The sequence below is a fragment of the Anolis carolinensis genome, chromosome 2 (genome assembly GCF_035594765.1).
Source record: "Anolis carolinensis isolate JA03-04 chromosome 2, rAnoCar3.1.pri, whole genome shotgun sequence".
NCBI lineage: Eukaryota > Metazoa > Chordata > Lepidosauria > Squamata > Dactyloidae > Anolis > Anolis carolinensis.
The window spans coordinates 149,382,493-149,397,244 of record NC_085842.1 but is presented as its reverse complement, the minus strand read 5'-3'; the positions used below and the strand labels follow the sequence as shown (position 1 = coordinate 149,397,244).

General features: G+C 40.3%; 1 protein-coding gene across 5 annotated transcripts in view; it reads right to left on the bottom strand.

The window, feature by feature from the left end:
* Nucleotides 1-14,752, bottom strand: part of rptor (regulatory associated protein of MTOR complex 1) — a 460,420-nt gene that overhangs the window by 13,297 nt on the left and 432,371 nt on the right. For all 5 annotated transcript variants that reach the window (XM_062970816.1, XM_062970817.1, XM_062970818.1 and 2 more), the window contains one exon: nt 2,635-2,762. In XM_062970816.1, coding sequence (XP_062826886.1) covers nt 2,635-2,762 — 128 coding nt within the window. The remainder of the gene's footprint in view (nt 1-2,634; nt 2,763-14,752) is intronic.

Genomic DNA, 14,752 nt, shown 5'->3' with positions numbered 1-14,752 from the left:
TTCCGGGCTGTATGGCCATGTTCCAGAAATATTATCTCCTGACTTTTCGCCCACATCCATGGCAGGCATCCTCAGAGGTTGTGAGGAATATGGGAAAACTAAGAAAGGAAGGTTTATATATCTGTGGAAAGTCCAGGGTGAGAGAAGAACTCTTGTCAGTTGGAGGCCAGTGTGAAAGTTGTAATTAATCACCTAATTAGCATTGAATAGCTTCATCTCCTGGCTTCTTCCTGCCTGGGGGAATCTTTTGTGCAGAGTCATTAGCTGCCCCTGAATGATTTATGTCTGGAACTCCTCTGTTTTTAAAGTGCTGTTTCTTATTTACTGTTTATTTTGTCACTTTTTTCCAATTATTTTACCATCATACAGGCCCACCAAACATGGAAGATGGTGTCTTTCTGTACTTTGCATCTCCAACATTCTCCCGGTTGGCTTTTATCAATTTTAGCCATTAATGCCGGGGTTATATAACTTCTATAAAACGTATTATACATATTTTCTCTGATGGACCCCGCTATTGAAAATTTAAATCCTTTTTATATAGGTATTCCCAATTATCCAAATCTATATTTTTCCCTAAGTCTCTGACCCAAGAAATTATTACTGTTTTTATTCAATATTTTCCAGATTATACTCTAAAATATATTTGTATAATCCAGAGATCAGTCCTTTATTTTCTTTCTCCAAAATATTCTCCAACTCTGATTTCCTTTTGAGAAACCCAATTTTAGTATCTTTCCAAAATATATCCTCTAGTTGATAATACCTAAACGCCAATCATTTATCCTTAGGTCTTCTCTCTCTTTTAATTTCCATTGTCCTTTTTCATCCATTAGGTATTCCCTATATGTTCTCAATTCCTCATTGGTTTTAACACCACTTCCAAAGGACACAGCTATAAAGGGGTTTTTTGGCTTCATCCCTTCCTTATACCTTTTCCACATTGTTGGAAGGCTAGCTCTTATCGGATACCTATTAAAATCTTTATTAGCCTTATCCTTTCCATACCATAAATAGACATGCCAGCTGAATCTGAAATTATACCCCTCTTAATTGAGGAAAACGCACCCACTGCATTTCAAAATTGTTGGCCCACCCCATATTGAATCAATACCTTTTCTATAAATTCCCAATAAACATTGCCAAACGCTTTCTCAGCATCAAGAAATAACAATGCGAGATCTGTTGGGATCTTGTTCAGCTCTTCTATTATATTTAATATCATTCTTACATTCTGATTTAACTGTCTATCTGGGAGGAAGCCTACTTCATTTATAATTTTAGCCAGAATTCGTTTTAATCTGTTTGCAAGGATTTCTGCAAATAATTTATAATTACAATTTAATAGCAAAATTGATCTATAACCTGTTTCCTCGAAAATAAGACATCCCCTGAAAATAAGACCTAGTAGGGGTTTTGCTGAATTGCTAAATATAAGGCCTCCCCTGAAAGTAAGACTTAGCAAAGTTTTTGTTTAGAAGTATGCCCACTGAACAGAACACCAGAGCATGCCGGATTGGTCAATGTATGTCCCGTAGATTGTTGTACATGGAAATAATGGTAGTAACAAGATATTCTTGATAGGATTCACAGTTTGTCTGGTTATACTGGTTTGTGATGACAACTACTGTACAGTATATAATAAATGTTTATTTTTTTGTTCAACAATAAATGTGAATTCTTCTTTATGGAAAAATAAGGCATCCCCTGAAAATAAGACCTAGTGCATCTTTGGGAGCAAAAACTAATATAAGACACTGTCTTATTTTCGGGGAAACACGGTAGTTCTTCATTTGTTCCACATCTCTATCCTGTTTGGGGATAAGAACTATATTTGCCTCTGCCCAAGTCCAGAATCTCACCTTTTTTGCAGTATAATCATTACTGATAATATAATTTGAGCCAATTTTTCTTTATATTGCTTATAATATTTGGCTGAAAATCCATTTGTGGGTTATGGCTTTTTAGACAAAGCAGAAAGAAAGATACAGTTTGGCAGGGAAATCCCAGAGTGACTGTAATATGCAGGATGTTGATAAACATTCACAGTAGAGTTTGAATAGGGAGTACTAGAGAGTAAATGAAGCTTGAACTAAGGCCTGTATGATGTTGGCCTAATTACAGAGAAATCAAGCGCTGGATGTGCTTCACTCTATAATTTACAGCCTTTAGTCAGTGCCCAGCTTGTATCTCTTGTTATCATTGACAGAATATAGAAAAACATCCCCTCTAAAAATCTGCTGTATCTTAAAACTAAGATGTACATCTATGGAATGTGTAATGTGGAAGGATAAGATTTTTTTTACCAAGTATGGGTTATATAGGATGTCATTTCCCTTGCCATCACAGATATTTCTAAAGAAATGGCCTTCAGTAATATGATGAAAGCTATCTAATCATTAAACATTCAGTTGTGCCTTTCCTCCCCACCCCCATGCATTCAAGGATTGTTTCTGCATTATGTTTCCAAGGACTACAACCAACTACACAGCATTTCAGAAAGGCATATTAGAACAGCCATTTCAAGTGCACTTAGGGCTAAGAGAGGGGAGGCAAGCAGGAAGGAAGAGAGAACAAGCATGAGTAAAAGAGTGAGCATTATTTGCTAGTCATATAATGAGATAGATGCCTTACCATTCACTGAGAGCCATCCGCCTGTCATAAACACGAATGGAGCCATCACCCAGTCCTGCTACAATTAGTGACCGATGAGAGTCACAGGACAGGCTGGTGACACAGCTGTCAGCCCCTGTGGGAATATCCTAGAGCAAAAAACACAAGCCGAAGATCAAATTAAAAGGATCTTTTAAGAGCACTGGACACAGAACAATCTGCCCCTCTACTACCTGGAGCACCAATACAGAACAATAGCCAATGTACTCACAATGGATATGGATCTGTTAACAGGGTTACTGCAGCAGCCGATCTGAGATTTTAGGCATGCTGCTATGAATGGGGACTATCACAGGTAATCATATCAGACTCAAAAATGCTCTGGTTACCTGTACTATTGAGTCTCAAAACTAACTGTCAATGGACACACTGTAGGAATCAACCAATTTACAACCACCAATACCACATTTTACACTAGTGTAAGCTTACAAATAGTCTGTGTCAATCCTGAGAGAAAATGGGTTATTACTTATTACTACTTATTGCTATTGTTCTTGAAATGCAGCCACTCACTCAAGTGTTTTAAATCAGGCTGGCCTGGATATCATTATAGACTCAACAAGTGGGACAGAATCTGTTCTGCTCCAGTCAAGGTCACTAATTCTACCAGAAACAGCTCCCAAACTGCATATTTTGATCATTAACTGGGAGTACTCCATCCAGCACTAACCAATAAGCCACCATCAAATCATTGCCGAAGGCTTTCACGGCCAGAATCACTGGAGTGTTATGTAGTTTCCAGGATGTATTTTCTCCTGATGTTTTGCCTGCATCTGTAGCTGGCATCTTCAGATCCAGGTGAAGGCGAAACATCAGGAGAAAATGCTGCTAGAACATGGCCATACAGCCACACAACACTCCCCCATCAATTTGCTTCTATTTTGTTTCAGTTAAGACTCATCTGGCTCACCCTCATTCATTCCAAAACTGCCTCCTGACATCTTAGTGCATACCAGTTTAAATGTAGGGCTAACACATAGTTATCTAGCTATAGAAACCAAATACTGTAGTGGAGCTGCAGTTCTTTAAATTCAAGGAGCTTTTGAAAGGAGAAAATTAAGTATTCCAAAGCCAATTTGAGTTTTAAGCCCTCAGAAGAGGACTCTTTGTACCACCACCATCATAGCCTTTTTCTGGTAGAAACATATGAAACGGTCTACTCAATGAAAAGGCTGCTCCCAAGTTTGTGGATTTTTCCTACTAGAGACTAACCACCACCCATCCGACTTTTTTCTTCATATTGGTAAAGAAAGATGAATGTCTATTAGCTGCTCACAAAATGATCTTTTTAAGGTAACAATTCTTACCTCTGAGATTTGCAGCAATGAATATTTGCACTAAATGACCTTGCTTTTTTTGATTTAAGAAAGATGACAGCCCAAAAATGATTAAAACAACTGCAAAATATCTACATAAGAATTTAGTCACCTACAGAAATAGGTGTAGAGTCTATGTCTTGAGCTTTGCGCCTCTCTTGGTTTTGAACAAAAACACATCAAACTTCATTTATATGTGATGATGATCTCATGGAAGCTACTCTGCATCACTTCACCACGTAGCTGGATTCTTTCAGTTCAGCAGTTTTCCATGAGGACTTGAAGATTTTTACCTTGCTGTTACAAAGTTTTCTAAAGAAAATTCTGTAGTTGTATGGGGGAATCTGGTAGTAAAATGCATAGGGCAGCTCATTAGACAATCATGTCCACCAGTGCAATGATTTGAGGAACCTCCATACAGGAGCCAGAACACCAAACAGGCCAAGTTCACTTTGTTATTTATTTTATTTTATTTTATTTTATTTATTGTTAATAAGATTTATATCTTGCCTCATTTAAAATGCAATTCAAAGCAGCACAGATAAGGTTCCCAAGTGGTCACTTGTCCAACACTGACAAAACCAGCCTTCTAAGCATCAGCAAGAGGGCTGCATTAGCTTGGAAGCCCAAGTTATCCAGTGGGTCCAACAGAGAGTGGTAGCCAGGCCCGGTCCAACATGGAGGCCAGTGAGGCCCCCGCTTGGAGCGCAGGGTCCCCTGGGGCGCCGTTGAGGTGTCTCCCCCCTCCCCCCCCCCACGGGGATCACCGGCTCAGTTGAAGCCTTCCACCTTCCGCAGCAGTGGGCATGGCTCTCTCTTCCTCCCTGCTTCTCTCTCTCTCTCTCTCTGAGAGGTCGGAGAGAGAGAGAGAGAGAGAGGTCGCAGAGGGAGGGAGGGAGAGAGAGAGAGAGGTCGCAGAGAGAGAGAGGGGGGGGGGAGAGAGAGGTCGCAGAGAGAGAGAGAGGTCGCAGAGAGAGAGAGAGGGGGGGAGAGAGAGAGGTCGCAGAGAGAGAGAGAGGTCGCAGAGAGAGAGAGAGAGGGGGGGGAGAGAGAGAGGTTGGAGAGAGAGAGAGAGAGAGAGGTCGCAGAGAGAGAGAGAGGGGGGGGGAGAGAGAGAGAGGTCGCAGAGAGAGAGAGAGGTCGCAGAGAGAGAGAGAGGGGGGAGAGAGAGAGGTCGCAGAGAGAGAGAGAGGTCGCAGAGAGAGAGAGAGAGAGAGGTCGCAGAGAGAGAGAGAGAGGGGGGGAAGAGAGAGAGAGGTCGCAGAGAGAGAGAGAGAGGTCGCAGAGAGAGAGAGAGGGGGGGGGAGAGAGAGGTCGGAGAGAGAGAGAGAGAGGTTGCAGAGAGAGAGAGGGGGGGGGAGAGAGAGAGGGGGGGGGAGAGAGAGAGAGAGAGAGGTCGGAGAGAGAGAGAGAGAGAGAGAGAAAGCAGGGAGGGAGGGAAGAAAGAAGGGAACCAGCACCAGCCTCTTTCTCTTTCTCCCTCTTAGGAAAAAAGTCTCTTCCCCGGTTTGGTTTTGCTCTTTCCAGACTTACCCAAGAGCCAGTTAGCCTTAAAGGGGAACACCTGAGGCAGGCAAGCCTTTCTAATGGGAATCCTTAAGAGCCAGAGGATATCCCTTTAAGAGATCTCTCCAGGAGGATTATGGCACCAGCTCACTTGCAACAGATTCAGTGCCATGTAATCATGTGAGTTGTAGTTTTAAAAAGTCCCTAGCCTTCCCTGCAGAAGAGAGCCAGTAGCATGCCAAACTACAACTCCCAGTTTTCTGTCAGATTGTTTTGGATTTCAACTCCCACAATTCCTAACACCAGACACGGGCAAAGTTTGCCCTTGCCTGGTATAGAAGCATTCTATTCTTTTTCCCCAGACATGCCAACAGTTTGTATATTAAGTGAGAAAATCCTGGGTATTTTTTCCTTTGATGCTAAAAGTGCATAGGTTGTTCAGCAACAGCCTACTGGCTGGGTTGCTATGAGTTTTCCGGGCTCTATAGCCATGTTCCTGAAGCATTCTCTCCTGACATTTTACCCACATCTGTGGCAGACATCCTCAGAGGTTATGGGGTCTGTTGGAAACTAGGCAAGTGGGGTTTATATATCTGTGGAAAGTCCAGGGTGGGAGAAAGAACTCTTGTCTGTGGGAGGCAAGTGTGAATGTTGCAATTGGCCACCTTGATTAGCATTGAATAGCCTTGCAGCTTCAAAGCCTGGCTGCTTCCTGCCTGGGGGAATCCTTTGTTGGGAGGTGTTAACTGGCCCTGATTGTTTTCTGTCTGGAATTCCCATTTTCTGGGTGTTGTTATTTATTTACTGTCCTGATTTAACTTTTCTTTAATACTGGTAGCCAGATTTTGTTTATTTTCATGGTTTCCTCTTTTCTGTTGAAATTGTCCATGTGCTTCTTGTGGATTTCAATGGCTTCTCTGTGTAGTCTGACATGGTGGCTTTTACAGTGGTCCAGCATTTCTGTGTTCTCAAATACTGGCTGTCAGGAATTGTGGGAGTTGAAGTCCAAAACATCTGGAGGGCCAAAGTTTGCCCATGCTTGATTTAGATCCATCTCAAAAAAGGGTATATTTGGCAATCCCTTTGGGTACGACCTTGGAAATATCTGGCTATAGTGCAAAATGTTCTCAAGTGTTGGGTTTTTGAAACTGCACAAGATGGCTTTAAGGCAATTTCTGCCCCCTCAGCCAAAACATATACAGCCAACTTCAGTAAGCTGGAAATAGTCTTAATCATGTATCCAGCTCAATAGCAGATTGTGATGGGAAAGTTCTGGAAAGTGCAGTATAGAGCAGGCATGGGCAAACTTTAGTCCTCCAGATATTTAATAATAATAATAATAATAATAATAATAATAATAATAGTTATTCTATTTTATTTCTAACCTGCCCTCTCTCCCCAAAAGGACTCAGGGCAGCTTCCAAATGCAAAGGCAAATATTCAATGCCATATACAATAATAAAAACACAACACAATAAAGTCACAAATAAATCATAGCTAAAAGTGCATATAAAATTGATTCTATAGGGAGGATAAATGATTGGATTTCAACTCCTACAGCTTAGCTTTCTCTGCCAATAATGGTACCATACCAAACTACAGCTCCCAAGATTCTGTAGCAGTGAGCCATCTTGGATATTGCAAGGGATGATTTTTATATTATTATTATTATTATTATTATTATTATTGACACAACGACGTTGTATGACACAGCAAACAAGATAGATATGCTGGATTTCGTTTCACAAAATCACAAGTCGAACACTTCCCAAGTGTCTAGGACTGTGTGATGTATTTTCGGATTATTATTATTATTATTATTATTATTATTATTATTATTATTATTATTATTAGGCCTTGCTCCTGGGAAGGTTCCTCCACTGTGGCTCCCTACTTATCTATCTACCTTTCCACATATTCTCCACATTGTGTGTATGTGTATGTATACATACACACACACACACACACACACACACACACACATATACACACATACACAAACACATATGCAGGGACTATAACACACACACACACATATATATTCTATACACCTCTACATTCTACCTTTTATTTTTCAGTGATTGGTTTCAGGAGGGGGGGCACCAAAATGCTGCTTGCTTACACTTGGAAATTGCCTAGGGCCGGCTCTGGTGGTAGCTTTTATCTTTTAAGGAGGATCTTCTTAATGAGCTGAAGCTCTTCTTGTTCTGGCCATCTGCAAAGTTCAAATGGCCTTTTGGTAGTGACTCCTGAATTTGGAAAGAGCCATGCTCTTTCCAAATGGAAACCTACAAAACCTACAAAGGTTTGCCATGCTTCATCATTACTTCTCTTCAGCTACTCAATTAAAACATTATTTACTACAGCTTTTAGAATTTTACCCGACTACTCTTTTTTTTAATAGATCATTTATGTTGACAGTCAGTACTGCAATCATTTTATCATTCTTCTTCTATGGTTTTATGTTGATTATATATTACACTTTTTATATTTTATAAGTCGCCTTGGGCAGCTTTCAACTGGAAAGTATTAGGCAAGAAATGTTAGCCAACACAGAAGACCCTGGAAAGGGCATTGACCAACTACACAACAGATGCATTTGATGACATGAACCATCATCCACCAAGGCTGATACTATTATTATAGTATCATCCTCCTCCTCCTCATCACCATTATCATAGTAAATGTTAATAAAAATTATCTGGACTTCAAAATATACTAGTCTATATGTCAGTCAAGGTGCCCCCAGTGGTGCAGCGGGTTAAACTGCTAAGCTGCTGAACTTGCTGACCAAAAGGTTGGCAGTTTGAATCCGGGGAGCAGAGTGAGCTCCTGCTGTGTAGCTGCCAACCTAGCAGTTCAAAAACGTGCAAATGTGAGTAGATCAATAGGTACCACTCTGGTGGGAAGGTAACAGCACTCCATGCAGTCATGCCAGCCACATGACCTTGGAGGTGTCTACTGACAACGCCGGCTCTTTGGCTTAGAAATGAAGATGAGCACCAACCCCCAGAGTTGGACACGACTAGATATAATGTCAGAGGAAAATCTTTACCTAACCTATTTGGAAAAGAAATCAGCTTTGATGACATTAACAGGTGGGCAAAACATTGCACTCCAGATGCAGTTCAATTTCTGTTCCCATCAGCTTTAAGCAGCATAACCAAGAATGGGGCTGACAGGAACTGTAGTTGAACCATATCTGGAGGAGTCTACCTTCCTCACTACTAATACAGAGCAGATAAATCAAAACAAATGATAAAAATAAAAATGGAAATGTGTCTTAGGGCTGTTCCACTTGTGTTGCTTTGACATGCATAGTTTGAATAATTCTTTTGAAAAAAATCATCTAGGTACTTTACACATAACAGGGATATTGAAATACATGAAAATGGGGGTGTGGTCTCTATCAGCTTCCCATTGGGACTACTTAAACATATCTAGTAACTATGCTCTGCATGAGAGCGTGTGTATGAAGCATTTCTTCACTATAATTATCATCTTATTAAAGTAGCTGACTATTTAAGATTAACGACTAAAAATTCACTTTGCCATAAAACATTTTTGTCACAGGCAAGTCATAAATACTGCATTCAAGGACAGGAAAGATAGATAAATGTTATTTAAAACATACACACAAGATTTCCCTAAAGAGATATCAATCGACAATTGCTGAAAATATAGCTGGCAACTTAAAAGCACAAGCAAGAAACTCAAACATATACAGAAGGGACACCACAAACAATAGCCGGTTTATGCTCCTTGAACAAGCACCTATTACAGGAAGAAATCTGCAGGACAAAAGCAGCTTGTTTGGCCTAAATCCAACCACAAATACCACAAAGTGGAATAAATATATCTTGAAGAAGAATAAAAAGCTATGAGAAGAAAACTGACAATCAACTGACCTGTTAGCAAGGAAGGATTTCTTCTGTGAATTGTTAAAAATGGGAGAACTTCAAAGAAAACAATGAATATACAATTGCCTTACTATTTGTCAATTTCTGCATGGCATTGTGCAGTCAATTTTAGGAGTACCTAACCTGCCTTGAGCTTATCTCTGACTCACCTTTCATAAGAACCAAAAAGAATGTTTCCTTTTAAAAAGATGAAAATTGTTTTGCTTTGACATGCTGTGAGCTTCTTCCCAAACCTGGCAGCATGTGGCTATTGTTGTTTGCTTTCAGTTTATTTTAGACTTATGGTGACCTGGCCCTGATAACCTCTTTGGGGCAAGTAATACTCTCTCATGTTTTATGGAAAACAGATTAAGGCACAAGGTAATTAAGAAACTTGTGTAAGATAAAATAGTACAAGCTATGGTCAAGGTCGGAGCAGAATCCTGGAAGCTGCTAGTGCATTCTAATATGCATGCATCTATGCTCTGCAGAAAAATGGTTAGAACAAAACCCAAGGACTACAGACTTCGTTAAAGGAGAACTCTATTAAGCAATATATGAAAGGAGCAAGGCTGGTGTGTTGGAAAGTCAGCAGCAGTGCTATTCCAAGGCTATAGTACTTCCTTCTTTATCTGCTACATTTATAAAACACCATTCAGAATAATAAGAACACAATTGTGGAAAAGAGAAAAAACCCATTTCAATTAAGCAGCTCCAAAAACTGAGCAACATTTTCAAACTAAGATAGTAATCAGAGCTGGTTCTGTAGAATTTCACACCTCCCTGTTTTTGCTCCCAGGAGCCCATCCACCTTCTCTGGTTGTTGTCGTCATTTTGCACTTGCTTAATACATCAACAAAATTAACAGTTTGTTGAAGACAACTATCTGGAATTGCCAGACTGTTATTCAAATGGCATTATAGTTGCATAAAGGCTCCTTGGAAAATCTCAGAAGGATTGGGGAAGGATTACAAGGTTTATTTTTTTTTTCTCAGTTCTGATTTTGGTCTAGATTAGAGGTGTATACATAAGTAGGTTGCAGAAAGGGACAGTAATTGATAAAAAATGTGCTTAAGAGATAAACAGCTCCAGATGTGTGGCATGAGTGAACAAGACTATGGGTTGCTAGGAAAAGCAATGTTGCCATGAGGGATTATTCAGCCCTTTTTTTACCTGTTCTGGCATGTGAAGTACCAACTCTATATTATAATTCAAAGTTATTGCATTACATGCAGGTAGCATATTCGGAGCCATCCAGATAACTTGTTAATCTGGAGGTGGCGCAATGGGTTAAACCCTTGTGCCAGCAGGACTGCTGACCTGAAGGTTGGGTTGCTGATCTGAAGGTTGCCGGTTCGAATCTGGGGAGAGCGCAGATGAGCTTGCTCTATCAGCTTCAGCTCCCCATGTGGGGACATGAGAGAAGCCTCCCAAAAAGATGCTAAAACATCAAAATATCCGGGCGTCCCCTGGGCAACGTCCTTGCAGACGGCCAATTCTCTCACACCAGAAGCAACTTGCAGTTTCTCTAGTCACTCCTGAGTCCTGACACAAAAAAAGTGCAGGGAATGGTAAAATATCATTTTCCATCAAGTCAAAATAAGGCACCCCCCCCCCCCCCCCCCCTGGCCAAGAAGAAAATATGGCAAGAAGGCACAAAGAGTTTAAAACTGGGAGTCTGATAGCAGGACTCAAGCAGTTTAATCACTTGGTCACTACAGTAAAGTACCAGAATGAGGAGTAATTATTTGGCCTCCCTTTTGTCATGTTAGCAAAATTTTGGATGAGTAGAGGGCTCTGCCGGAATTATACTATCAGCCACAGCAGAGATTGAGTTTTGGGAGGGAAGTGGGATAATCCCCCCTGGTACTATCAAGTTTCTGATACCCATTTGGCTCCTGTTTCAGTCCTGCTCTATATCTCTCCCAATCCATCACTTAGACGCAGGTCCAGTGTCTCTCATACCACCTATTCCATCTTGATTGCTAATTAAATACCTGCCAGCTTTCTGGGATCAACTATCTGTGTTGCTGGAATCTGCTTGCCTGGAATTCACGATCCCTGACAGACATACTATGTTTACACAGGAAAAACTAAATGCAGAAAGATGGGATAGGCAGTATCTGGGATCTTGTGATATTGGTATGCCACAAGCTAACGTGAGTCAATAATGTGATTTGGTAGCCAAAAAGCCAATGTATTTCTGGTCTGCATAAACAGATTGAGGACATTCAGACTGAGGAAATTTCCACTCTGGTCTGCTTCGTTCAGACCTCACATGGAATATTGTGTCCAGTTCTATTCAAGAAAGGTATTGACAAGTTTGATCAGGAAGGGTGAACAAGATCATAAAAGGTCTGGAAACCAAGACCTATAAGTAATGATTCAGGGAGCTGGAGAACAGAAGGTTCAGAGGTGGCACAATAGCTGTTTTTAAATTATCTGAAGGGATGTTACATAGAAGATGGAGCAAGCACATTTTTCTGTTGCTCCAGAGTCTAGGATACAAACCCACTGATTAAAAACAAATATATCCATCTTAACTTTAGGAAAAAATCTCCTGACAGTAAGAACTGTCTGATAGTGGACTAAACTGATTTGGAGAATGCTCTTTTTTTGGAGGTCTTTAAAGATGATTAGAATGGCTATTTCTCAAGAAAGTTAGCTATGTATTCCTAAATGGCAGAGGTTGGACGAGATGGCCCTTGAATCCCTTCCAACTGTATGAGTTTATGATTCTAATTTAGCTGGGATATTTCTGATGAGAATTTGTGGTACAATTTCAAGAAAGCTGTAAAATCAATTGAAAGTATTATCTGAAAGATTTTGAGTATTGTACTGCCTTTCTTCAAGGAATTACAGTACAGTAGAGTCTCACTTATCCAACATTTGCTTATCCAACATTCTGGATTATCCAATGCATTTTTGTAGACAATGTTTTAAATAAATTGTGATATTTTGGTGCTAAATTCGTAAATACAGTAATTACTACGTAGCATTACTGCATACTGAACTACTTTTTCTGTCAAATGTGTTGTATAACATGATGTTTTGGTGCTTAATTTGCAAAATCATAACCTAATTTGATGTTCAATAGGCTTCTCCTTAATCTCTCCTTATTATCCAACATATTCGCTTATCCAACGTTCTGCCGGCCCGTTTATGTTGGATAAGTGAGACTCTACTGTATTTCAGCATCTAGTGTGGAAATCAATTGCAGAGAGTATTTTTGTACATTTCCTTTAGGTACACAAGCACATCCACACATATTTTGATGATTCTACTACCAAGCTGCTCCCCAGTATATTCCCAGTGACTAAAAGACTGGGCAACAGGTATTTCTGAACCTGACTTGTGCAGATGTTTTTCTAGGATTTGCAGTATGATTTTAATCCCCTGAATTACTGCAAAAACCAATTTTCACCATTCAAAAATTAAAATTAAGATGTTCCCAGTACAACCATTAATCATTCTTATTTAAAATATTTTCACCCTACTGAATTCTGATGTTCTCTCATTTGCACAAATAGAATAATATTTGAAAATAATTAAGATTAGCATAGGCTTAGTCGTGCTGTATTGCTGAGTCAAAGTGTAATAATTAATGTTCATCCAGAGGTAATTAATTTTTTAAAGCTTTAAAGGCAAGACTATTTCCCACAGTGGCTTAGACAGAGATATTACCTTTCATTACATGGTATGAGATCAGGCTTGATTTAATGGCAACTGATGTGAACACACATAATTTTTGCTAAGGTGAGTTGGAAGAGTGGCCTTTCGGAAAAAAAAAAAAAAGATGAAAGAGCTGCGCTGCCCTGCCATTCTCAGTACTTATAAATATGAAGAGAATTGATATTCTCCTGATAGAAAGTGAAGTGTTCTGCTTCATGCAGGAGATTCAGGGAAATGGCTTCTTTTGGGGCAGCCAAATGCAGAAAGGGACATGGGGGTGTTTAACAGAAAGGTGATGAATGTGGGTGGGAGGTGAAAGTTGCTATGTGTGCTTGTTAGCTGATGAGGTTTTGGAATACATAAAGGAGAGGAGAGACCCAGACACTGCTGAGGACATCTCTCTTTTATGTCATACAACTTGCTGTCTGTTCAGCCTCCCTAGTGCACAAAGTAGTGGCAGTAAAGGTGACTCGTTTGTTGTTCCACTGTGAGATGTGTAAACAGTGGAGTTGAGGAGATGGCCAAGACGTTGAGTGTGAAGGCAGCATTCTGAAGCTTTGCTTTGGGGCAGCCTAGATCAGTGCTTCTCAACCCATGGGTCCCCAGATGTTTTGGCTTTCAAATTCCAGAAATCCTAACAGCCGGTAAACTGGCTGGGATTTCTGAGAGTTGTAGGCCAAAACACCTGGGGACCCACAGGTTGAGAACTACTGGCCTAGATGATGGGACTTGTAGTGATTACAGCAAGAGGGCAGCAGGATGTCTATAATGCTTTCTTCTGCATCTCCTTCTCTGGAAAGTCATCCTGCTCATGAGCAGAAGCCCATCACCTGTTCTCACATTGTTTCTTGCCTGAACACAAAGTTTCCTTCAAATCATGTTCAGAGGTAGACATGAGAAAGAGGACCAGTGCTACCTGAGAGATTTTTGAGAAAAGTAAGGGCTAAAGCCAGGAGTACCCAGGTTGGGGTCTACATCTTGTCTTGGTCAGTTTATAACATGTTTCCTGCATTGTTAATCTCTTGATCACATAATGCAGGTATATCAGTACACAAGACCTTGAGTTTTGTGGCTTGGTAACTTTCTTGAATCTTTTGTTCTACATGCACTTTTAACGGGAATTCAAAAGTTATGATTTGGAGTGGTCTCAGCTTTCTTATTCCCCACAGAGAGAATGAACATGAGCTAGCCCTAGAAGCAGATAAATTGCAGTTTCAGTGCTTCATGACCAGATGAGCCCACAGAGAATAGACAGAAGGTACATCTTGTATATTTACTTCTCCTGCAAAGCAGGCTTATCCCTGAGAAATGTCTGGATTGGGGAGCGCATGAAAAGAAACAGGCAAGTTCTGAAGTGGATGTAAAGTACATAAGTATAATGAATAAACAAACAGTGCCACTCCTGGAACACAGGGGGTTCTCTTTTACTTAACAGATAGGTAGTAAATCTCAGTATTACAAAGAACACTCACAGGGCACTGGCTGCTTACCACTGATCAATGTAAAGTGTTTACTACTTTAGCACACCTTTAAAAGAAAATGTGTCACAGATAAACATGCATGATTCTCCCACTCCAGATATATCACATGACACACATATAGAAGCTCTTTTGGTGTGTATATATGTGTATGTTCTACTGCTGGCAGAACTTCTATGTGATGAAACCACTGCAGTACAAGATGCTT